Raw genomic sequence first — 26,046 nt, forward strand, 5'->3', positions numbered from 1 at the left:
AACATCTCTTACTAGGATGACCACACTACTACTTAAGAACTAATTCAAGAACCTGCAGGTTGGAATTCTATTGCAATTTAATTCATTCTCCCCAGCAGTCCAAGAAATATAATAAATATAAATAAATAAATTTGATCATGTCATGAGACTGAAACCTTTCAATGGTATTTCACTGTCATCAGGATAAGGTCCAAATATCATTCCCCTCATTCTACCAATCCATCTAGCCAACAAACCTTTTGCTTGTGAAGTAATCATTCCCATCCTGTCACTGACAACTCCTATCCACAGGTCAGGTCTCATTAGCTTAAAGGCCTTCCCCAATTCCCCTAGGCTGGGGTGGACCCCCTTAGCACTGTGGACTGCCCCACGCCAAATACTTCTCATTTTATATTGGCCTCCAAAGCATGTGACACAAAATCAATAGGGATGTGGGAAGAAAAACATATATATGTGTGTGTGTTTACTAATATAGAAATGAATATATTAAGACATGTAATATATACTAATATATATTAATAAGACTTCATTGATATTAGCCTATTAATACTGGCAACTTTTATCTGTTGGTCAGATGGCCAAGTTTTCCTGAAGGAAGTTATCCCAAGCAGGTGAAGATACTCATTCATTCACATTTAACATACTGCATCACACTGTAGTTTGTGTGCCTAGTTAAATGGATTTACAAGTTATCTAGTTTTAACTAAATTAACATTTATAAAGTAAATAGCTTAGAGTCCTATGAAGAAACTGAATGGAGGATAATGTTAATAATGCAAGCAAGAGGAACAAAGAAACAGCAAAGCTGATGTCTCTGGAAGTAAGACTCCTAATTATCAGAATTTCACCTGCCATGTCAAAATAAAACAAAATAAAATAACATAATGACCAGCTAATAGATCTAAGTTAGCCAAAGATTTTAAATTATCTACTAGATTATTTAAAACATGGACTTATAATCTCTTGTGCATCTTACTCCAAATGTATAATATGCTTAAAAAGAATACTTACTGAATGTACAATGATATCATGATCAGCAAGACATGTAAAAATGCTTGTCTTCATCTTAAAAAAATTTTTTTTAACACACAGAATTTGGTAAAATACATAGACTGCTTAAGAAATAGTTAAAATACATAGAATATTAATTAGACAAAATTTATAAATAAGACAGGTGGTTCTTGGGCTATATTTGGCCTCAAATAGTCTATCTTTGGTTAGCTTAATGTTTTCAGATTTTATTTCTTTCTTTAAAAAAATCTATTTTTATTTAAGTCGATGTTTTTAGATTTTAAAAGTTAACATTTTTAAATATTTAATTCATTATGAAATCATATGAAAATCCAGATTTACAACCTCTCAAGGGGCAGAGGGGCTGTGGAAAGGGATGGGAAATTATGCAATAAGGCAACACTAGACCTACATTCCTCCATGGCAACAACTGGCTGGAGCTCACCAATTGTGTGGGACTCTCTAGGTGTCCTGCCAGTGTCCATCTGGTTGATTTTACTCAATCACTCATTAGAATTTAAATTCTGGGATTTCACTAGAAAGATATATTTTTGTCTGTTTTGTTCACCACTGTATTTCCAGGCCCTAGACAGTTGCTGGCATATAGTAGGCATTCAGTAAACATTTGCTGAAATTAACGAGTAAGTGTTGCCTGCCTGTCCTAAAAATGTATTTCTGACAAGTATTCATAATATGTTTCTGCCTTCTCCTAAAAGATGGATTAATCCTTTATATTTAATATTTAGCACATGGCCTGACACTAAGTACTTTATTTGTTCACTGATCGACTAACAGCAGTTAGTTATCATTTATTGAGTACTTACTGTGTACTAAACACGATGCTAAAATACTTCACAAACATTAGCTCATTTAATCACCCTAACACTCCTGTGAGGCGGATACTATTATTCCTATTTTAAGAGATGAGGAAAATAGGGCTCTGGAGATTAAGTAACTGGTCAAAGATCTAATTATATTACAGAATGAAATAACTATAACACAAGATAAAATATGAAGAGGGTTACATGAAAGGCAAGAACAAAGTGCTACAGAATTCAGAAGGATATCTTACTTCCAGTTTGGAAAGCATAAAGAATGTATTTGGGAAAGGTCCATGAAGAAGGTAGCATTTAAACTAGATCTTGTAAAAGAGGCAAGATTTCCAAAGGAAAGGATGGGTGGGGAAGAGACTGCTTAGGTCATTTTCTCTATCAGGAATGCTGAAGTACATACCAAGAAGGTGGTCTGAGTAGAATGCAGCATATGTGGATAAACATTAAATGGAGTAAGACTAGTACAGTCAACAGGAAGGCCTTGAATACCTGACCCTATGGGTTATGATTTTATCCTGTAGACCATAAGGAGTCCACGAAAGTTCCTAAGCTAAGGAGTACAGTGATAGGGATCAGGTGAGTGTTTTAGCAACACTGCTATAGCACAAATGGTCATGGTAGAGGAGGCTGTAGGACAGATTCAGAGGGCTCCTGAAATAACACCACCTTGACAATCTACAATATTTTTTGGTATCTAGTATTTTACTGAATCTTCACTATCAACATTAATAAATAGTATTATCCATATTTTCATGTCAAGGAGCCTGAGACTCATCAAGGTTCAAGACCACAGAATTTATAGGCTCTGTGAGACTATGTTGTGACAAAAACCAACACGAAGCAATTTAGGGACGACATCAGTAACAGGATCACACAGCATCCAACAACTGCCAATACAGAAAGGGAAGAAAAGAATAAGGAACCAAAGATGGGTAAGATTTTTATCTTATGCCCTAGTGTCTGGGCCAATGGTTCCACTGTCAACAAAAATGCAGAAAGTTTGAAGGGAGGGATAAATCAGGAGTTTAGGATTAACAGATACACACTACCATATATAAAACAGATAAACAAGGACCTGCTGTACAGCACAAAGAACTATATTCAATATCTTGTAATAACCTATAATGGAAAAGAATCTGAAAACATATATATATATATATATATATACATATATATATACACACACAATCTGAATCATTTTGCTGTACTCTTGAAACTAACACAGCATTGTGAATCAACTATATTTCAATTAAAAAAAAATGCAGGAAAGGCATGCCAGAAAGGGGGAGTGTGTTTGATGCTTGTGGGACACTTAGTTTAGTGCCTTCTCAATTTAGTGCCTTCCTGACCTGGAGGGGTTATCAGTTAGAAAGGTTTTGTTACTTGCAGCCCAAAGCAAACTAAAGCAGCCTTCAGTATCCTAGTTGAGCCCCAGTGACAGGACAATTTCAAAAAGATCATGAAGAGTTCAGGTTCTTTCCATCTTGTCTTCCCTCACCCTTAGAACTGCCTGTTCTTATTTATGAATTCTGCCTCATGATCCCAGCATCGCTAATGGCAATTTCAGCGTCAGAAAAGGGCTCTTTCCTTTCCTGAGGCAGAATACTGCCCTTAGAAGCCCTTATTTTGGTTAGAACCATACTACCTAAGCAGTCCTCTAGAGCTAGTAAGCTCTGACCTTGTGCAAGATACCGAACCTCTCTGTGCTTCAGTTTTTTCAACTTAGAATGTGAGAATCTGATAATTAAGTGAATTAGTATTACAGTACTTAGTGTCTAGCACATAGCAAGTTCTATACAAGTGTTGGTTATTATTATAGCTTTCTCATCTCTCTTTTTTTTTTGAAGCTCACACACATAGCTTGGTTAAATTATAAGTTGGAAAAAAAAAAAAACCTGCCAAATTTCTTTAAAACAAGAAAGGCTTTTCCAGAAGTCCTCCAGGCTTCCCCTCACATCTAATTAGCCAGATCTGCATCACATGCCCATGCCTAAATTGATCACTGCTTAGGGAGATAGAATTTACAATGACTGGTTTAGAGTTTATATTAATCAAGACCCACCCGGTGGGGCTGGGAAGATGCTGCCAGATTCCTGATTAGCAAGATGGCAGGAATAGAGATAAAACAACCAGTATCTGTCAAGACTTAGTCTTGAGAGGCTGTGGTCTCTGCTAGGGAGGATTAGAAAAACTAACTTCTAGAGCTGCAATTATCACTCCCACAGGGCTCCTAACAGCAGTGAAATCACTACAAAGTGTGTTAAGGCTAGTCAAGTTTGGTGCATGCGAAATAGTATAGGATACGGGCCAGAGCTTGAAGAGAATATGCCTAAGAGGTAATGCAAAACAGCAGGTTCTAGATTCGGGGAGGTGTGGCGCAGGTCATGTCAGTGTCCCCAGCACTACGGCCCAGATTATCAGCCTTGGATTAGTCACCTAATCTCAAGCCCTGTTCACTCATTTATAAATGGGGATAACCCAAAGAACCTCAGATTTGATGTTAGGATCAAATATAAGGATCACCCCTGTGGTATAATGATCAGAGAAAAAAACAAAACAAAAAACAACCCTCCCTGAAAAAACCCCACAGAACAAAAACATCAGTAGCTGGGTGTTTAGAAAGACAACGCGCAAGGTGAGGCAGGGGGAGGTACCAGAAACGGAGCTGCAGAGAAAAGGGGAGGCTGCCTGACGCTAGACTAAAAATGCCTTTCAGGACCCCAGTCAGTTTGTTGCTCTACGGAAGAACTTTCATTTCAAAGGTTACCAGAAAAGGACTAACTTTAATCACACCTTAAGTCTTCTTAGAGGTTTATGTGCAGCAAAATGGGTAAGAATCCCACTTCTGGCTTTGCTGCTTACTAGCTGTGTTATATTCTCTGAGGTAGTTTCCCAATCTGTAAAAAAATGAGTAATTAACTGCCAAACTTATTTCACTGGGCTTAATAAACTAAACATTAGCTCCTTCCCTTTGAGGCACCAGTATTCCTGAAATTGAAGGCCAATACAAAATCTGTAATATAAAAGCCCTCAGAAATTTTCATTGATACAAAAAGCTGCAGTTACAAAGACAGGCCTATCAGTCTTAATAGAGGATTCTGGAAACCGGAGTGCTTAAGGGAAAGAAACTAACATTACTGAAGGTGGAAAAGAATCTGTTCTGATATTTATACAGCCCTTACTGTCTGCAAACACTGTGGTATCTTATTTAGTTCTCAAACACCTCGATGATAACACTGCCCCCTCCCCTCTTTCTAGAGATGAGAAAAGGAAGGCTCAGAAAGGAAGGAAAATAACATTTATTGTGGACTGCGCTAGATGCTTTCCATATGCGTTACTGCATTTGACATTTAAGTGACTTCTCTGGATGATAGCTAGGAGGTAGCAGGCAGGATTATAATACCAGATCTAGTAATTGCCTTGAAGTTCAAGGGAATAATTTATGTTTCCTCAGGATCAGGGAGCTTACAAAACTCAATCCCAGAATCTCATTTATCTCCCTCACCTCCAACACACACACACACACACACACACACACACACACACACACACACACAAATAGCTGGGGTTAGCAATTCACTTTGGAATTTTTCAGTTTCTTTCAGATTAAAGATTTCAGAGTGGGCCCACTAGCAAAAACAAATCAAAACAAAACAAAACACCTTTACAACTCTGCCCAGGGTTAAAAGCTTTCTTTTCCCCTTTTCCAGCACAACCACTAGGGGGCCAGGCCATAAAGAACAGCAGCTATAAACTAGGGCTCTGGAGTGATCACCCTGGTTTAAGCTGACTGTGTGACCTTGGGTAAGTTACTTTACCTCTCTAAGCCTCAGCCTCCTTATCTGTAAAACAGGGATAACAGTAGTATCTATCTCACTAAGTTGTGCATATTAAATAAAACGTGACAATAAAGCAATCAGAACAATGCCTGCACATAGAAAAAGCTTAGCAAAGTTAATAGTTTTTATTGCTGGACTGGAAGTACCACTGATGGTTCTGTCCCTAAGTCCAAAGACTCCGCCATCATATTATCTCTGAGCACAGGCCTGGCTAGCCAGAGTCCCTTTAGAAAGAGCAACAGGTCTCTCCTTTTCTCCTAACCGGGGATGGGCCCAGAAACCTAAAGTCCCCGACCTATATATGGCCACAAGGTCTTGGCACTGGTTTTCTACCACTACAACGGCTGTCACTCTGAACCCAACCGAACCACCCCATTTCCGCCTCGGCTCGGTAAGTTCTCCCGGCCTTCAGCGGCCCAAGCTGCCTTCAGCATGGCTGCCCCTAGTTACAGGCCTGGAGCTGGTTCACCTGGCGTCCCTTCGCCAGAGGGCTCTCTCTGCGACGTAGGCAGGATTTCCCTGAGTTCACGGGAGCCAGTGAATCCAGTTAAGATGCGCGTCGGTCAAACACGCCTGGAGAAGGCTCCCTTAAGCGCCACCAGGGCCTGACACCGGGAGCCCGGCCCCCAGCTACAGGCTTTGCGCAGGCCGGGGGGTCGAACCCTTTCTAGCCTCCAGGAACGCGTGGGATCCGGCTCAGGGTCACCACGTGGGGGCTACAGGAGAGGCAAGGTGTTCCTGGAACCAGCCCCCAAAGACTGCTCCCCGCATGGGCCCTAACCCAGCCCCAAACTGGCCTGAGCGACACTCCCAGCCTGCCTTCTCCCCTCTAACCTATTTGGATGGAATTCAAGACATCCTCGGCCGACTGGAGACAGGCTCTCGCCAGACCCCAAGCCCCAAGACTACCTCAGCCCGAGACCCCAGCTGCCTGGTATCCTTACTCACCCATCGCGGCCCCGCTCGCTCCTACTTGGCGGCGGCAGCTTCGGCGGCAGCTTCAGCAGACAATATGGCGGACCTGCAGGACGGCAGCCCGAAATGGACAAACTACTTAATATTCAATCCCGAGGAGAAACGCGCTTTCTGCCCCACCGCCTAGATTACCCAGAGAAGCGCATTTAAAGGGACCGCAGCTAAGAAAGACAGGGAATAGGGATGGAATATGAAAAGAGTGGGTGGAGAAAAACTGGAAGGGATACCTACTAAAGAAAGGTATGCGTGCTTAGGATTTCTCGACTTTATCTGCTACTATTTCCTCTCTGGAGTGAAGTCTCCCCTAGAAACTTTTTCTTTCAGAAAAGTATTCCTTCCTTTTGTAGTTACAGCCATGCCTAGACTCTGAGCTGAATATGAGTAAGGAATCCTCTGGAAAGGGGAAGTGACTTGCTCGAGAATATAGAGATTAGAAAATGAAGAAGTCAAGAGTAAAACCGATTACAATCTTAATGGAGAAAAGAAGTAGGAAAATGAGACTGGGGTAGCGCTTTATAGTTGATAGGGTTATTTCATTTATCCTCACAGCAAGCTCTCTGAGGGCAAGAGAGGTCGATTCTATATTGTTCATCACTGCATCTCCAGCACCTAGCACACACTATATGGTACATGGTAAGTACTCCATAAATAATTGTTGAATGAATACACAAACTAATGAACAAACATATGAGTTAACACAAAATAAGTGATATGATCTCCCTTTTTAGAGATGAGGAAATTGAGGCTCTGAGTGTTCATGTGCCTTTGAATCATGGAATTTATGGCTGGTACACATTAGATCTCCCTTTTTGCGTAATGGCATGCCAGTCCTCCCATCCCCCACCTCAACACACAGAGGAAGGCTGTGTCTTCAAGTCACCAGTCCCAAGAGAGAGCTTTCTTTTGGAATCCCAGGTCCTGTCACAACAAATTGCCATGTCTAGTTATGTGCCTGGCCCATGAAGGGAAACAACTCTAAAAGCCAACTCTAGGGTCAGGAAAGGAAGCGTTGTCTTTCTTTTCCTACTGCCACGGCTCAAGGTCAGACCTCTTCATTCTTTGTTGGTCTATTTTACCTGTCTCCTCATTTGTCTCCTGCCTCCAGTTTCTCCCACTGGCACCCACTGTCTCTTTAAAAGCAGAGACCGTATCATGACACTCCTCTGTTTAGTGACTTCCTACTCCGTCTTAATGCCCAAACATTTCAATCTGAAAGTTAGACTGGTCCTTACTGGCTTCTTGGGCTACTATTCCCCACCAGATAACCCAGATTCCATCCGTATCTAGGGAAACTTTTCCCCAAATACCCTCCTATCTTCTTTTGTGTCTTTGCATATGATCTTCTATCTGCTTGGAATGCGGTGCCCTCCCTTCCCCCTTGACCGTGAGGTGAACTACTCATGTTTAAGACCCAATTCAATTCTCACCTCCTTGAAAGACTGTCCAGACAGAGTCAGAGTAATCTGTCCTCTCTGCTCCCTGGTGCCCTGGACACACATTTTCCTCAGCACTTGGCACCCTAAGTTGCTCACAAGGTGTCTCTTTCTCCTGGTTGTCTTTTGGAAGGGACAGTATCTTCCTCATCTTTGTCTCTGTCCCAGTGCCTGGCACAATGCCTGCCTCAACAGAGGCACCAAAAACATTTGCTGCAGTGTCTGTCTCCTATACACCACCATGGGAACATCTGCGTGACTTGTGGCCAAACAAGTGCTCAGGGAATACAGGCAGAGACTAGAACAGAGTGTCTAACTATATATATAACTGTGTCTCCTCTCCTGCCAACCCCTGAATCCTCCAACCTATGCTCCATAGGAGCCAGGTGGCCTTCCAAGCAGCTTTGTTTCCATTCTAGCCCTTGGCCTTGCTCACACACCCTCCCTAGCCCAGAACCATCGGTCCTCCCTGATCCAGCCCCTGCAGACCTTTCCAGCTCCAGCCCACCTCATCTTTCCTGCACCAGGAAAGATTCTGTTTACCATCCTTAAGTACACCAGAATACTCCAAATCTCTGTGCTATTTCCCATGCTCTTTATTTTCTCTGCTTGAAGCACCTTACCTCCACTTGTCCACCTAGGAAGCGGCTGATACAACTCAGACTATCCCCTCTTCCAAGAAGTCCTGAGAGCATTCAACATTCTCTCCTGTGCTGTTCTGGACCTTGTAACTGTTATACCCATCCCAGCATAGTCTTGGCATCTTCACCATCTACCACAGCATCTGGCACAGAGCAGGGTCTCAGTGACTGCCTGCTGGGAATCAGGACATCACATTCTGCTAGGATAGTAATGTCATCTTTCAGACGGTTTTGGGGCCCAGCTCTACCACTTTCTAGCCTTGTTACCTTGGGCGAGTCACTATAGCTCCCTGAGCTCGTGTTTTTCACCTACAGGAGTGACAGCACCTAGGGTTGTCATAAAAGGTGGATCAAGGCAAGGCCTGTAATACGCATAGAGCAGCCTCTGGTTCAATGAGCATTCAGCAAGCTCACTGCTGCATGACCTCCGGTGTCTCCTCAGCTCTTCTCTGCTGGAGAAGGCAGAGCTCACAGGGGCCCCAGAAGCCACACATAGGGCTTCCTGGCCCAGAACCCCACACCTCTGCTCTATGCTTGACAGGCAAGAAGAGGAGAAAGAAATATAGGACACAGGCTTATTGGGAGTATAAAAATAGGACTTTTTTTTCCTCATAATCACATCAATTATCAAAGAAAGAAACAGTATGTAACAAAAATACAAAGCTCTGGTGGATTTTTTTGTCTGTTTTTGTTTGTTTGTTTTGCCCCTCACCCATCCCTCCCCAACAGCCTCTTCCCAGGGACCCCCTGGCTGAAGGCTGGATGCTGTCCCTGGGGTCGCCCTGGGGCTCAGGAGAACCGGTGGTCTAGGTCCCTCTGGGGGTTGGCCGAGTACGAGTAGGCTTTGCCCAATACCAGGCGGTCCCGCAGCAGCTTGAAGAAGGCGTAGTAGTTGCTGAAGAGGATGAGCGCCAGTGAGATGGTCTGGTGCCACTTTTCAGAGGACATTAAGGAGTAGAGCTGGTAGACGATGACAGCGCCCTCCAGCAGCAGAAGGATGTTGAGAATCCGCAGGGGTTTGCTGAAAAAGAACTGCCCAGGAAAGAGTAGGCATGGACTGGAAAGTATGTTTCAGAAACCTGCCTCATGGATGAGGGTACTGGGTAGGCCAGGAAAGGGCACAAGCTCTCGGGGTCCCATGGAGACTTGGGTGGGGAGGAAGACTTCACAGGGTTGGGCATGGACCTTGCCACCTCTCTGCTTTTGTTTGTGGGGTTCCTTCTGCCAAGGCTACTGCTTCCCACATAAGTTGTTTAAGATCCTGAACAACTTCTACCTACTCCAGGAAGCTTTTCTTGAGAGGTCTTGCTTGTCCTCTCAAATTTTCTTCTAGTCGAAAATCAACACCTTTTTCTATGCGATCCTCCCAGGTACAGTCAGGCCTTAACAAAGTAGAATCTTAAGACTTTAAAAAGTTACTGTAGACTCTGCAGCCCGAGTCACCCACTGCTTTATGTGCAGCATCCCCAGCTGGGCCAGAAGCTTCCAGGGGATGTGGAGACACTTCACTCTTACCTGGTGTTTACAGAGCAAGGCAGAGTGTAGAGACTAAGAAAAATGTTCTGATCAGTTTAAAAGAATGATCAATGTCCAGGGATCCTGATTCTGCAGGGGCCAAGGTACTTAAACCTCAAGAGCCATTTATAGGATAGGAGAAGTGGTGGGAAATGGAGAGTCCAAGAGACCAGCACCCCAGGCTCAGCTCTGTACCTGGCAGGCTGCAGGCCTTTGGGCAAGTCCCTTCCCTGTCTAGACCTCAGGTCTCTCTACTGGGAAATGAAGAGATCAGCCCAGATCAGTGATTTCTCAGACTGTGCTCCTCACAGCCCCAGGCTCCTAGGAGGTCTTTTAGGGGCTGTTGCAGGGGTGAGCAGGAAGTGAAGGGAGTTCCAACCCTCTTCAACAGAGCAGCGCCACTAAGGTCCTCTATACTGAACTTTAGTTTATGATTTTGACAGTAAAATAAGTAAATAAAATGGAGATGACCAGCCTAGATGATTTTGAGCAGCTCTTTCCATAGTTCCTGAGCCATTATCACTAGTTCCAAAGTTTCCCAGTAAGGTACCCTTGGAACAATTTAAACTATCTAAGCAAATTTCAGTACCTGAAAACTGGGATTGCCCTGGTATCCCTCTCACATACAAGGTTCTGGTGAAGACAGAATGGGAAGGTACGTGGGAAGTGCCTACCACAGTGCCTGGCACACAATAAGGAATGATGGTTGGGGGAGGGTATAGCTCAGTGGTAGAGCGTGTGGTCAGCATGTACAAGGTCCTGGGTTCAATCCCCAGTACCTCCACTAAAAAATAAATAAATAAACAAACCTAATTACCCTACTCCTCCAAAAAAAAAAAAACCAACAAAAATTAAAAAAAAAAAAAATAAAACCACCTAAAATTGAACAATGCAAGAAATCCAACCATTTCAAAAAAAAAAAAAAAGATGGTCGTAAATATTTTTACCACCAAGAACCCCTCCTTTTATTATATCATCTTTTCCACCCACCCCCTCCAATGTTTTGGAAGATCTGTTACCCAGTGAGCTGCCATGACGAAGTGATCATCTGCATGGCTGTCCTTGGGTTGCACGTGTGCATTGTCTTCTTTTGGATCTGGGAAATACTGAAAATAGCCTTCCCTGGCTAAGACGTCACCTTCCTGCTCAGCTGATCAGGCCCCACCCCTCCTTCCCAGGGGAGGAGACTCACGTGGAACCGGAAGTGGGAGACATCAGAGGGGATGGCCACATTGTAGTGGCCCACTGCTTTGTAGACGTTCTTGCTGTGCTTCACCAGCACGCCCTGTGGCCACATGCATTCTTCAGTCCACCTGGAGGCACAGCCCAACAGAACCCCTTATGCCCAGCTCCCCCACGTAAGGGGATACTAGAAGACTGGGCACAGGGTCACCTCCAGGGATCTATTCCCATTTCTATCACTTAGACACAGTGACTTTCCTTTTCTGGGTCTCAGTTGCCTCTGCTGTGAAATGGGGTAAGAATCACAAGAAATTCCTGCACCGGGAGTCAGAAGGTTTAGGACCTACATTCATGTCTCTGAGGGATTCCAAGAAAACCTTTATCCCTCCCTGGGGTCATTTTCTTCATCAGCCTCCAATCAGTCTCACCTCTAGCGTCCAAGCAGTCTACCACACAGCGGCCTGAGGGGTCTTTGTAAAACACCACACTGAGCCTAACTATTCTCTCCTCAAAACCCTTTAAGGCTTTCCAGTGCCCTTGGAGTCAAGTCCCCAAGAATTTGGCATGGCCTCAGAAGCCCTGTGTGGCCTTCCAGAACTTCCACTGCAGTTTCCTGCTCCAGAACTGTCTCTAGTTCCTCCAGCACACCTTACTGCTCTTATCTCTGCGTAAGTTGTTCCTTCCAGTTGGACTGCCCTTCCTGATGCCTTTCCTTCCTCAGGCTCTTTGTCATCTTTCAAAATCCAAGATCCTCCAGAAAGCCTTTCTCAAACTCCCCATGGAGTTCAGCATCCTTTAAATGCTTCCTGAATCTCCTGCTACTGGTCCACTTTCCCCAGTGTTTTGTCACTTATTCACTTCCCTGTATCCCTCACTAATCTGGGAGTGCTGAAGGGAAGGGATAGCATCCAATTCATTTTGGTGTCCTCAGAACACACCACAAGGCCTGGCACAGGGGGTCCCCAGTGAGCCTGTGAATAAGATTATGGGACCTGTGACATTTCTTCCAATGTTCTGCAAGATCTCCCAAAAACTCCCAAAGGTCCTGGGCCAGTGAATTGAGACCCACTCTCTGCAGGAACCTCAATCCCATGCTCCTGCCCTGTTGATTCCTTCATTTAAAAGACAGTTACCAGATCATATGCAACAACACAGATGAACCTCACAGATAATATGCTGAATGAAACAAGCTGGACCCTAATATCTACTGTATGATTTTAATTTACACGAAGTTGTTAGAATAGGCAAAACTAATGTAGGGTGAAAGGAACTGAAAGGATGCTTGCTGAGGGGGGCGGTCATTGGGAAGGACCGTGAGGAAATTTCCTGAGGAGCTGGAAATGTTCTGTACCTTGATGGGGGATGGGTTACATGCATGCTATGCCTTTATCAAAGAATTGTACACTTTTAAGATTTGTGCATTTCACTGTATGTAAATTTTACCTGCAAAAAAACACTACATACACAAGAAAAACCCATGAAAAATTTGCTGTGGACCTATCATAAGACAGGCATTTTGCCAGGAGTGAGGAGGAGATGGCTGTTTGACAGCCGAGGACCCTGACCTCCAGGAGCTTTAGTCCTGAATGACAGGTGAGTAACTAAGCAAACAGCAGAAAGTTTTAGGTGCAATGATCATGGTATTGCAGGGTTATGGGAGCACAGGGCAGGGACACTGAACCTATCCTGGGTGGTCAGGAAAGTGTTCCTGGAGGAAGCAAAGTGCTAAAGGATGAATAGAAATTAAACCGGAATAGAAAGCTGGAACGGGCATTCCAGGCAAAACATGCATCGTATGTAAAAGCCTGGATATAAAAGTACAAACAGAATTTGAGTCTGAAGAGGCTGGGTCTGGTTAGAGCAGAGTATGAGCTGGGGCATGGGAAGAGATGAGGCAGAAAAGGCTGGCAGGACCCAGTTCATCATAGGAAGCCATGTGAAGGAGCCTGGATCTTATCTGTGGACCACGGTGAACCATGGATAGGTTTATCTTTCTATTCATCCATGTACTATCTTTCCACTCCCTCTTCTCAGAGCCCAAGGCTAAGCCAAGCCCCACTTCGGACCATTCGATAATACCTAGCCCCTTTCTGGACCACCCGGACAGAGCCTGAGTAGGACCCTGACTGGCAGATACGGCCAACACCAGGAGGCTTGGCCTCTGTGGCCACCCTTTGCCTCTCTGCAGGCCTACCTCTACAAACTTGTCCTAGGGGCCTCTCCTCTGCCAGGCCTTGTGTTGGGCCCAAGACTCAGATGTGATTCAGAGGTGATCCCAGCCTTGAGGACCTTCCAGTCGACTGGGGGAATATACGCAGGAAAATCAAATCCTGTGATGAAGAGCTACAGAAACACGAGGCACCAGGAAGGCTGGGCCCGGCTGAGGGGAAGACAGCATCTCAGGCCCCTGAGCAGGGTGACTTCGGCCTCTGCTTGGGGTGCAGTGCCATCCCACAGCTGGGCCTCCTTCGCCCCACTCATCTCACTCTTCGTTTACATGGCTGTCACCCCTACCAGACTGCGAACTCAGGGGTCTTGTCTCAGCCATTTCTTCTCTCTGGCTTTTCTTCCCTGGCCAGGGTTTGTCATCGTTACCAGACTGATATTTCTAAGGTGCATCTTGGAAGAGGTTCCTCCACTGTTCAGAACCCTCCATAGCTCCCCTCTGCCTATAGGTCAAAGTCCAATACACAGCACTAGGCCTGGAGTGAATCAGGCCGGAGTAAATATCTGCTGAAAGAATGGAGGACTCAACAGCTGAATGGATGAGTGAGCAGAAGGAGGGAAGAAATGAATGAATGTGTGAGCAAATCAGTCAATGAGTAAATAAGTCAGTGAATGAGAAAGTCAATGAGTCTATGAATTTACTGCCTGCGACCCCCTCCATCTCCAGGACACTGCAAGTTACCCAAGGACAGGGGATATGTCCTCCTCAAGCCTGCCATCCTCCACTCTGGCCATGAGGCCTAGCGCACGAGACAGGCTCAAGAACTCTTTGTAGACTGAGTGAAGGAGTGATGAGTGGGGAGGTAAGTGACTGCAGACACTGACCGGGGAGCTGGGGTTAAGTCGAGAAGGGCGGGATGACTCACGGGTGCTGCAGCACGTTGGAGCACAGTGCTGGGTCCACCTTCTGCCAGCAGCCCAGGTGGGCTGCTGCCTTGTGCAGCAGGTCGCAGTAGCTGGCAGGCAGCAGGTGCTGCATGAGGATCACCGAGGTGCTGATGGACACCAGCAGGAAGAGCTCGCAGGACCAGCGCTTGTCATAGTAATGTGTGTTCTGGGGGCAGTGGGAGGTGGGTAAGGCCTGAGCCACCCATAAGGGCCTCACTCCCTCCCCCTTCCCTGATTCTCTCTGCCTTGGCGACCAGGACAGCCCCAGAGAGACCTCGGGGTAACCTGAGGTCAAGGATCAAACACCTAACAAAGAAGGCTCCATGATGGGTTTAAATCCTGTGCCCAATACTCAGTTTTCTACAAAGAAAAACTGCTCCCCCCTGCCTATTACGCTGAGCCAGAGGACAGGCTCTGCGGTCCAACAGAAATGAGCTCACATCTTGGCTCTGCAGCTTATTCGCCAGGAAACCTTGGGCAAGTCGCTTCACTTGCCTGTGCTCCAGCTACCTCATCTGTCACATGAGAAGAGTAACCACCTCTGATGGGCATGAGGAGGATTAGAATAATCATGAAAGCTCCAGCACACTGTTAGTGCCTAACAGACAGGAAGTCCTCTCAATCCCAGACCATTCAGTGCAGCCCATCCTCAGAGAAATGTGTCAATCCTCCTGTCAGCTGGGGGAGGTTCCTTCCCAGATGGCCACGCAAGCCAGAGAGAGAGCACAGGCTTTTGGAGCCACTCAGCTCTGGATGAATCCTGGCTCTCACGCTTAATGATAAATCAGGATGTTGTGATGTGCCTGTGCCAAAACAGCCACGCTGAAATACAAAGTCACCGCTTTTTGTTATCCAGTATTATGAACAACAATGCCATGGCCCCCTCACTGGCTGGGTGACCTTGTGCAGGACATTTCCGTGCAGCAAGCCTAGTTTTTTCCATTTGAAAATGGAGGCAGTAGTCACTCTGGCCCTCAGGACAACAGATGGGAATCTCATCAAAAGCAGCAGTTACTTATGTAAGCAGGAGGGCTCCTGTGGGCTGGGCGGCAGGGTGAGGCCTCAGGCAGGCCCCTTCCCTCCCCAGGTTAAGCTACTCACCTTCACAAACCACACAGGCACAAAGGCCACGTAATAGGCACTCAGCATGGAGCTGACCAGCACCTCCTTCATACGCCAGTTGAAGTCCATCTTGAGGAACTCCACCTCGCTGCGGATGAGGCTGGGTGACAGGCAGCAGGCATGGGTGGGCATGGCTTCCGGGCCATACAGCTGCCGCGTGTGCTGCTTCCACGTCTCCCGCAGCGTCAGCAGGTAGTCCCGGCTCCGTGCCAGGCCACTGACCGCCTCCCGGGGACCCATGGAGGCCATGTGGCTGAAGAGGTTTGTCTTGCGGAGGTCATAGTTCAGCTGCAGGAACGGAATGTACATCCCAAACCTGCTGGGGAAGAGAGTGGTGAGGACAGGCCTGCTCACGGGCCAGGATGCCAACCCTCAACCACGGAGAGAATCTTCTTTCCTGCCTGGGCTTTAGCTCTCCTGGCTGCTGAGAGGGGAGACTTTACCATCCAGCCTCCCAGCCAATGGTCAGTCATTCAACACGTGTTAGCACTGAGTTTGGGCCAAGCATGGTACCAAGCAGCAGAGACACAGTAGGAAGCAGATGAGTCCCTGCCCTCACAGTCTATTGCTGACCAGCAGTCATCATAACAGCCCACATTCACTAGGCATAACCTGTATTCCATACTAAGTGCTTTACACGCATTCTCTTCTTATGTTTCTCCTAACTCTGCATTAGGTACTGTTATTTTGTGCCCTTTTCAGCTGAGGAAGCTGTGGCTCAGAGAGGTGAAGCAGATTCTGAAAGGTCACACAGTTAGTAAGGAAGTAATAGAGCTGGGATTCAAATCCAGGACTGTCTCGTACCAGGGATCAAGACAGACACTCAACAAATACTATGAGTAATTTGTTAATTAAAAATGTGTATGCTATCACAAAAGAGACAAAGCAGTTGTCATGGGTATATATATATATTAGAGGCAGTTCTTTAGTTTGCAAAGGAGGACAGTTCAGGAATAATGTTTACTGTGTGTTTATTATGTGCCAGGCACTGAAATGGGCCCTTGAACAGTATAACCTCTTCCCCTGACCCTTTAGGTTACGCCTGAAGCTAATTAGTCAAGGGATGGAATGTGTGACTGGTATTGTTTGAGGAGAAAACTAGACAGACCCATAGCCCAGAAGAGTAGATAATTAAAGTGGGTAAGTGTCCAGCACAGTACATGGAACTTCATAATAGGTGCTCTTTATAGGCATTCCTTGTTTTTAGCTTGGGGCCTCTCAATTTCCCCAGGTCCTCAGACACAGCCCCTGAAGGGTCCCTGGGCTGCTGCCAGGAGCTAGAGCCAATGAGAAGCTATGTTTCTTTATCCACAGTAATTTTCCCTTCCTTTATTCTGAACTTCCAAGAAGGGATATATGAATGATCTTGGGCATTTAACCTTTTTGGGTTTTTGCTTTCTGGTCTATAAAATGGGAATGCTACCACTCTCCCTGGGATAGGGTTAAAGGAAGATAACTTAAGAGAATTCTGGTCAAGAGTATAACCTCTGGGGTTAAATGAGCCAGGATTAAAATCCCAGCTCTGCCACTTCCTAGCGTTGTGATGTAAGGCAAGTTATATAATCTCTATGAGCCTCAGTTTCCTTAACCTGTCTTGAGTTGCATAGCATGTATTGATTCTCTATACTCAGCCAGGCATTATGCTAGTGTTTTTTGTTTTGGTTTTTTTTTTATAAATACTCTCTTTTAATCTTTGCAACAATGCCCAGCATGGTTTCTGGCTCAGAGTAGAATATCAATACAATTTTAGAAATTGTATTGTTTAGAAAAGAAAGAGGCCAGGATTCTGTGGGACAGAAAAGAACACTAAAATGGGATTCCCAAAACACTCTTCAGGATACTGGGTGGGAATGAGGGGGTGGGGCACCTATATGAACATACAATGGCTTCAGACCCAAATTAAGGACAAATACTTAAGAATCTCCCTGGTTTTGCCTCTAAGGACTTCAGATACAATTAAATTATTTGGTAACACCAAGTAGCTGCTCTGACAGGTCACACGTTAGAAACAACTTCACAGGCAAGATGGCAGATTACCTTTCAGCCTCTCCACCCAAGACATGACAGTACCAAAGTAGAAAATAAATAGACAAAAGTAGAAAATAAATCTGTGTGAGCAAAAAGAATGGGGGTTATTAGCACGTAAGTGATTTTGACAAATTCAGACAGCAGATGGAAACATGCTGACAGATGAGGAAGGAAGTCATCATTTAGAGCAGTGCTGTCCAGCAGAAACAGAGAGCCACATATGTAATTCAAAATTTTCTAGTAGCCACATTAAAAAAAATTAGTTTTAATATTCTATTTTACTTAACCCAATATATGCAAAATATTATTTCAACATACAATATTTATGAATGAAATGTGTTACTTTTTTTCTATTAAGTCTTCAGAATCTGGTGTACATCTTACACTAAAAGCACATTTCAATTCAAACTAGTTTATTTCAAATGTTTAATGACAACAGGCAGTTAAAAGTTACCAAACCGGATAGTGTTGGCCTAGAATCTGCCATGAGAGGGCTGTACTGGGGGTGGGAGCTTATCTGCCCAGAGTGACCCAAGAGAGACTGGCTTGAAGTGGGCATGTTTGATAGAGGGTAGAAGTGAGAAGCAGGGCTGAACAAATGGGATTAAACAAAGATCTGTATTTATTTATGTGTCACTCCCTTTATTCTCCTACATAACATGACACAGCCTGCCCTGAGGGAGTCTACTCTAAAGAAATTGAATATGTAGCTATAAAATTCATCAAATTGTACATCTGAAATATGTGTAGTTTACTGTACAGGAATCATACTATAATAAAGGTATTTAAAAAAGGAAAGAAACTGAATAAACTGAGGAAAACTGAGGTCTCTAATGGGGGCATCCTAGAATAATATCCCCTTTCTGGTCTCTGGGGGCGCACAGCCTGACAACTAGCACCTCATTCACTTATCCTAAAGCAAAGTCTACCAGTGTGCCCTGCTCATGTACTTAGAATTCCCAGTCAAACCTCCCACTCATGTACACAATAGCAGAGGGAGAGAAAATGTACTTCAAGTCACTCAGGCCTTCACTCTTAAATGTAAACAGACAACCAAAGAAACTAACTACACTTATAAAACTAGCAGGATGAAACAGAAAAATTGACCCCAGTGGAATGACAAAATTGAGGGAACATAAGAGATTTTTAAAACAAGAATAGAATGCTATGAGAAAATAATAATCAGAAAATAAGAAAGAGCCCTTACAGATGAAAAATATGATTGCTGAAAAAAAACTCAATAAAAAAGCTGGAAGATAAAGTTGAGAAAATCACCCTAAAGGCAAAGAAAAAAGAGAGAGGAGAGAAAGAAAGAGGGGAGGGAGGGAGTGAGAAGGAGAAAGGGAGACAGATGAAAATTATGAGTGAAAATACAAGAGAAACAGATGACCAATCTATGAGGTCTACCATCTGATGAGAAGTCCCAAAGAGACCAGGAAAAATGGAGGGGAAGATATTACCAAAGAAATAATAGAAGAAACTTTCCCTGACCTGCAGAAATACCCCAATCTCCAGGTTAAAAAGGTCCTAGAGTACTGATAAGATGAATGACAAAAGTTCCACATCAGACACATCCTGTGAAATTTCAAACAATCAAAAAATAAATAGAATACCCCTAAGAGCTTTCAAAAGGAAAAAACAAGTCATCTACAAAGTAACTGGAATCAAACTAGTATCAGACTTCTCATTAGAAACACTGGATGCCAGAGACAATAGAGCACTATCTTCAAAATTCTGACAGAATATGAATCTGAACTTAGAAATCTACATTTGGCCAAACCATCAATCAAGTATGAGGGCAGAATAAAGACATTTTTAGATATGCAAGGACTCAGAATATATATACTTCCCACATACCACTTGTTAAGGAAATTACCTGATAATGCACTCCAGCAAAATAAGGAAGAAAACCAAGAAAGAGGAAGACATGGGATCCAGGAAACAGAGGATCCAACCAGGAGGGCAGCGAAGGGAAGTCCCAGGCTGAGAGCTGTACAGCAGGCCTAAAGAGCAACCACTCCAGACTGGAGCAGGAGGATGGAGGGCTCCAGGAGGGATGTCTTTGGGGGGAAAAATGGACTCCAGACAACAGGTAGCATGATTGAGAAGCTGGATAAACTTGAAGATATGTTGAAGGCCCATCATTCTTTTGTCAACAAGAAAAAAGAAAGGCAATTAGAAACTCCGAGAAAAATAAAAAGCTATATAAGAGAGTTACAATCTAAATATGAAGCAAACTAAAATGTGGCATGATTTTAAGCAACTGATGGAATGTAAGAAAAGAGAAATCATTTAACCCTGACACTAGGAACATACTTTTTTAAAGAGACCCAAGATTATAACTCAGTAACTATAGAGAAGGGATGTCATCTATGCATACTACTTGGTCCTGTAGTGAATATTTTCATACTCATGATAATATCAAGGACACTTACTGGTTTTTAATTTTTAGAACTAGCCTTAGACAAAGAACAGAAGACTTCAATTTGGCTATTTAGGATAACGTGAATGTCAAGTATGACAATATTAAAGTAAGAGTACAGTTGCCAGGAAGTGAGAATAATAATTTTGAAAAGTGGATGGGTAGGGCTCCTAATATTATGGTTTTATATAAAAATGATAACTGACTATTGTTAATGGAATGAAAAAATACAGTCATATTCATATTATTGAAAAAGATAACCAATAGAAAAATAAAAATAATAACAGTTATCAAATATTAAGAACAGTATGGATGGAAGGTGAACTAAATCTTCATCTGTCATTAAGGGTACTGTACCTGTGTATGTGTATGTATGTATGTGGTATGCTTGTATATGCACTGGACATTCATTTCCAGGATATATAAGAAACCAGAAACAGTGGTGGTTACCTCTTGGAAGGGAAACTAGGTAGCTGGGAGACAAGAGTGAAGGGGAGACTTTCATGCTACATTCTTTTATACATTTTTCAAGTTTAATGATATAAACCTATTATCCAAATATAAAATCAATCAATAATATTTTTAAAGGAATAAACAAAAGCACAGGATACTAGAATTATGGAGTTTACTCAAAAAAAAAAACACTGAAAACTAGAAACAGTGAAAGAGGTTGCTTTTGAAAAATGGGACTAAGCTTTTCATCATAAGCTTTTTAGCACTACTGGATTTGATTTTTTCTGATATATTTATCTTACATTAATAAAAAGTTTTAAATTAAACAATATAAAATAAAGCAAAATAAGAACACTGGGTGATGTCTGAGTAGTAACCAGAAAGTGTCAAATAAAGGCAACTGTTAACATTTCTAACCAGTACAATCTTGAAGGGCTATTTGTTAACATTTATTAAAAATGTAAAACATATCTTTTGGTACAGTAATTCTAATCTGTTTTACAGAAATATTGGACAAGTGTGCAAAGATGTATGCAAAAGAATGTTCTCTGCCTCATTGCTTCCAACAGGGAAAAACTAGAACAACTCAAAAGTCCACCAATAGAAGACAAGCACACTGCGAAAGTCCATACAATGGAAATATTATGAGGCCATTAAAAAAAAATGAGGCAGACCCATAAATATTGCCATGGAAAAATATCCAAGTTGTATGACTATGTGAAAAATTTTGGAGGGATATGCTGCAAATAAAGGTTTTCTGGAGGACTGAGATGGTGTGGGAATTTCATTTCTATGCTAAAAGCTTTTATAAGCTTAGTATTTTTACATGATGCAGTATCACTCATAATTAACAACTAGTTCTAACCAAATCAAGTGTGATAGGGCTCCTCCCATGACAGTGCCCTTTGGGTCATGCAGGGTAGAGACAGAGGAGTGTCCAGCTCTGAAGCTTCCCAGGGAACAGAACTGGCCCAGCCTGAAGAAGTTCATGACCCAGAAAGCCTAGGGGTTGGGAGATGCCTGTTAATGCCTAGGCAGCCAGGAGCCTGCCCCAGGAACAGCCAGAGTGCGTATCTTGCCAAAGCTCTCCCCAGTTCTAGGCCAGAAAGGGGCAGGCTTGGGAGCTTCTCAGACACTCTCTCTCCATCCTCAACAGTCTCGGTTGTGGCAAGATGAGGGGAGTGAGTGAGCAAAGCAGACACACAGACAGACATGCATGCGCAGACACTCACACAGAAACACGCACACACGCAAGTGCTAGCACGCACACAGAGCCGGGGCAGTCCCTGAGAATTACATAAACACTAAGATACACAAAGAGACAGAGAAAGAACCAGAGAGAGAGGAAAGGAAGAGAGAGGGAGACAAAGCCCATGCATCCCTGTTAGGAACTGTGGGATATACACTCAGATCTGAATCCCATTCTGACCTTCCCATCGGTGGCACCTTGGGGAGATTATGCCTGCCATCTCAGTTTCTGCTCCTGCAAAAGGCTAATCACCCTGATCTCAGGACAATGCTGTCAGACAATGTGAGAAGGGTACTGCTGCTGCCTGCCAGTGAGTCTTCTGGGTATGGGGGCCTGGTGACCCAGCCACACTCAGGGCAGAGGTCAGGAGCAGGTACTAGGTAGTGAGGGGTGAAGTGAGGGGTACTCACGGATAGCAGAGGAACAGGAGGTTCAGGAAGGAGTAGGTCCTGAAGAGGTGGATGAGGGAGCGGCACAGACTCCAGCCTGTTGCCGTGAGAACGGTGAAGCGGGTGAGGAACAGCAGGATGGAGCGAAAGAGGGAGACCTTCCCCCTCTGAGAAGCCTGGGTCAGGGCGAGATAGGACGGGATGGGGCCTTGGATGGAGGCCACGAGGGCTGTGACCAAATCCCACCCAGCATGGCCTATGATCCCACCCGGGGGAAGCGTGGGGCAGCAGGCTGGGCAGAACCTGACATGGCGAATCCTTTCCCTCGATGCCCAGTAAACTCCAAGAGCTGATGGGATGTGAGTAATGTTCTTAAACCAAGTTTGAAGGGAGCCCCAAGGAAATGCCTCAGGGTTGAAGGGCTGGGCATGTCTCCTTGGCACCCCACCCCTGGGGAAAGAGGAGCCCCAAAGTCCCCGGGTCAGCCTCTGGGACCCAATCACCTCCTTCACGATGGACCCAATGAAGCGGCGGCCCAGAACAATGGTGGTCACCATCAGCAAGTTGAAGTCGATCAGGTGGAAATTCTGTCAGGGGGCAGAGGCTGGGGGTCACGTGGGCCCTCTGCCCATGTACAGCCTTTTTGCATCCCCACCTCCCCCTGCCCAGTCCTTTCCATAGGGACTGTCCCCACTCTCTGACCTTCATAGGCCTCCAGCTGAGTCAGACCAGGAAAATACCTAGAGGAGTAGAACAGGACCCAGAGGAGGGAGGTGGGACAGTCCCTGGAGATAAGAGAGTGGTGTGTGAGCCCTCTTGCTCTGATCACCCATGCCCCTGTCCCTGCACCTCTCCTGCACAGAGCTCTTTTCACTCCTTGAAACGATCACATATGCCTGTGGCTCATCTCCCCCACAGGACTTAAGACTCTGCATTCCTTTAGACAAAATCTGTGTCAGATTCATTTCTGCCACCCTTATGATGAATAGCATGGTGCTGAGCACATTAGGGGTGAGTGTTCAGGAATCATCAGTTTCCTGTTCCTTTCTATGCCTCCCATGCCCAGCATGAGGCCAAGTATACAGGGTGCTTGGGAAGCTATGCTAAACTGAAGCCAAATGTCACACACACACACACACACACACACACACACACACACCCCACACACAGTGGATCCTGGTTAGGCACCTACCAGGGAGGTGTGGGAGGGTGGGTGGGAGGGCGGATACCACCACACTGTCTTGTAGATGTTGATGTAGTGGACGAAGAGAGCTATGAGCTGGCAGAAGAAGAGCTGCAACTCAAACAGAATGCTGGCCTGGACTGGCAGCTCGGGGATCTTGCAGTGTTGGAGGGGCACGACTGTCTGGGTCGCCAGTGGGGGGCTGGAGAGGCCCGTCCCAGAACTGCTCCTGGAGTGGGGGAGGGAACAAACATGAGGAGCTGACCTGAGAACCCTACCAAGAAGGGCTTCTGGGGCAGAGCACTGCAGGGGAGGATCAGAAAAGCAGCTCAGGGAAAGGATGAAGTCCTCCTAATCCTGCCTGTGAGGTAAAGGAGCTGACAGAGCCCTTTCCTATCCCTAATCTTATTCAGGCTTGCCAACATTCCCCAGGAAGAAAAGGATTATTAGGTCCATTTTACAGATGAGGAAAAGGAAGCCCAGAGAGGAGAGATAACTTGTCCAAGTCACCAGCAAATCAGAGGCAGAACTGTAACTGGAATCCAAGCCTTTGGGCTTATTACACTATGTCCCATTTCATCTGTCCCAGTGACCAACCTCTGGGACTTTCCTGCTGCTCCCTGCCCTTTAAGCCCCCATCTGGCATCTGGGGTATCACATCCTAGAGCCCAAGGTTTGGGCGGAGAGCTTTGTCCACACTGCTCCTGTGAGCCCACAGTGAGGGGCAACAGACAGAAAGTAATTTACCTGGTGCGGGAACGGACACTGGTGACAGATGCACTGGAAGTGTGGCCCCCACCAGAGCCCCCAGAGGATCCTGGCTCACAGAGTGGATTTCGACAGTAGGATGTCCTGTTGGGACCTCTTCGTCCTCCTGTGGGGCTCAACATAAGATAGATCCTCCAGCCAGAGGGCATGTATCAAGGATGACAGTAATGACACTGGCTACCTGGTGTCTCATTTTATCACTCAGTCACAGAGACCCACAATCTGGCCCCTGTGTACCTCTTCAAACGCATCTCCTACCATTCTCTGCCTCACCCCCATGTTTCAGCCAGCCTGGCTTTTTGTCTCCTTGGGCAAACCAAGCTTGTTGCTACCTTTTGCACTTGCTGTACCTTCTGGAGGGCCCCTCCCTGATTGCCATTTTTGAAGTATCTGCCCTTATAACTATCTTATTTCTATTTTTTCCCACAATTCACTCTTCACCTTGTTCATTTGTTAACATATTTTTTGTCTATCTTTCCCACTGGAATGAAAGGCCAGTGAGGTCAGTATCTTGATCTTCTTTTTCATTGTTTATCCTCTCCCCCTACAGCAGTGTCCAGCATAAAGTAAGTGCCCAACAAAGTACATGTTGATGAGGGAGTGAACTCCACAAGGTAGGTTTTCCATAGATTAGGAAACTCGGTTTATATTGTGTCATAGGTATTTTGGGGGCCTGGGTCCTGTGCTCTTAGCGCTGGTGTACACTGCTCCATTCAGATACTACAAGTCTCTGTAGGCTTACAACTCTGGGTGCCCTTGAAGTGTTTTCCTCTAGGATCCAAGAACCAGCTCAATGAGTATCCTGGGTTCTCAAGGTCAGGACTCAGGGCCTGAGCCCAGGATCAAGGATGTGGGCTCTGGGAGAATGCTGTGGCTGTGGACCCAAAACTTGGACCCACAACCTCTTTCTCTAAGCTTAGCAGTCTAGCCCACGCTCCCAGGCACCACCCTGCACAAAGGTCCTAAACACCACCCTAGTCCCAGTCAAAGTCAAAGCCTTGTTCATCTCTCCTCAGGGCAGCACAGCAGCCTCCACACACACATCCCTTGCTCTAGCTTCTCAGCTTGGAAGCTTTCCCCACACATCTCCAAAAAGTTCTTATCCAGGAACTCTTCCCCTAACTAGCCCTCAGCCCTGAAGCTCTGTTCACGCACCACTGTACCTGGCTTCGAAAACCCCACACAGGCATTCTCAGCCCAAATGCTCTGCCCACACTTGCTCTCCTCTCTTTAGAAGTTCTGCTCCCACATAAAACCCCTCAGCCCAGAAGCCCCGCCTACACACAACTGTCACCCCAGAAAACCCGCCCACAAGCCAATAAAAGCGCTCTGCCCAGAAGCCTGGCTCGAGTGGGCTCCCTTAGACTGGAAGGTCTCCTTCCCGCCCCACCTCCCCCAGTACAAAGCCGCTACAGTCCTGAAAGTTCGCCCGCGCACCAGGGCCTACAGCCCAGGAGCTCCGCCCTTAGCACTAACGCCCCGTCCACCTCTAAGCCCCGCCCCACTCTAGTCCTCTGAGTGGGTCCTCACCAAAGCCCCCAGGTGCCTCTCCATTTTAAATGCCCCGCCCACCGCTCCAACGTCCCGCCCCCACATCAGACGCCCCACCCGCAAGCGACAGGAGGGGGCGGGGTCCCTCTGTACCCATATCCCCTCCCCCCACCTCGCCGGGATCCTGTCTGCATGGGGGAGCAATTAGCAGCTCGGCCATCCTAACCCCCGAGCCCGCCCGTTCCCGGGCCGAGCCGGACCCGCGCCGCTCACCCATCTCCACCCCCCGGCGCTCTCCGCTTCGCCGCCGCGGCTCCTGCGAGCAATATGTCGAAGGCGACGGCGGCCGGGAGAGGACTAACCGCCGCAGCCCTGTCCCCGGGTATCAGCTGCGCGCT

General features: G+C 45.6%; 2 protein-coding genes across 6 annotated transcripts in view; both read right to left on the reverse strand.

Annotated features, from left to right (window-relative positions):
- The window catches only part of KPNA6 (karyopherin subunit alpha 6), a 39,673-nt gene extending 32,969 nt beyond the window's left edge, over positions 1-6,704 (reverse strand). Inside the window, exon 1 of one of the 2 annotated variants that reach the window (XM_010976086.3) lies at positions 6,632-6,704. In XM_010976086.3, the coding sequence (XP_010974388.1) occupies positions 6,632-6,635 (4 nt within the window). In that variant the 5' untranslated portion in view covers positions 6,636-6,704. Of the gene's footprint in view, positions 1-6,152; positions 6,173-6,631 lie in introns of those variants that run through there. The other variant, XM_031464617.2, reaches the window with a different exon arrangement.
- A 2,592-nt stretch (positions 6,705-9,296) lies between these two features.
- On the reverse strand, positions 9,297-26,046 carry TMEM39B (transmembrane protein 39B). 4 transcript variants are annotated; one of them, XM_010976088.3, is made up of 9 exons: positions 25,922-26,046; positions 24,137-24,263; positions 23,399-23,618; positions 22,710-22,793; positions 22,228-22,382; positions 15,645-15,981; positions 14,522-14,709; positions 11,440-11,560; positions 9,297-9,764 (listed from the first exon to the last, which is right to left on the reverse strand). In XM_010976088.3, exons 1-9 carry the CDS (start codon positions 25,923-25,925, stop codon positions 9,522-9,524), a joined length of 1,479 nt encoding a protein of 492 aa, XP_010974390.1. In that variant the 5' UTR covers positions 25,926-26,046; the 3' UTR covers positions 9,297-9,521. The 4 variants fall into 4 exon arrangements, with proteins under 4 accessions (XP_010974390.1, XP_010974389.1, XP_010974391.1 ...); XM_010976087.3 differs by lacking the exon at positions 25,922-26,046 and having other exon boundaries at positions 24,137-25,897; XM_010976089.3 differs by lacking the exons at positions 24,137-24,263; positions 25,922-26,046 and adding an exon at positions 22,909-22,991 and having other exon boundaries at positions 23,399-23,507.

The sequence above is a fragment of the Camelus dromedarius genome, chromosome 14 (genome assembly GCF_036321535.1).
Source record: "Camelus dromedarius isolate mCamDro1 chromosome 14, mCamDro1.pat, whole genome shotgun sequence".
Taxonomy (NCBI): Eukaryota; Metazoa; Chordata; class Mammalia; order Artiodactyla; family Camelidae; genus Camelus; species Camelus dromedarius.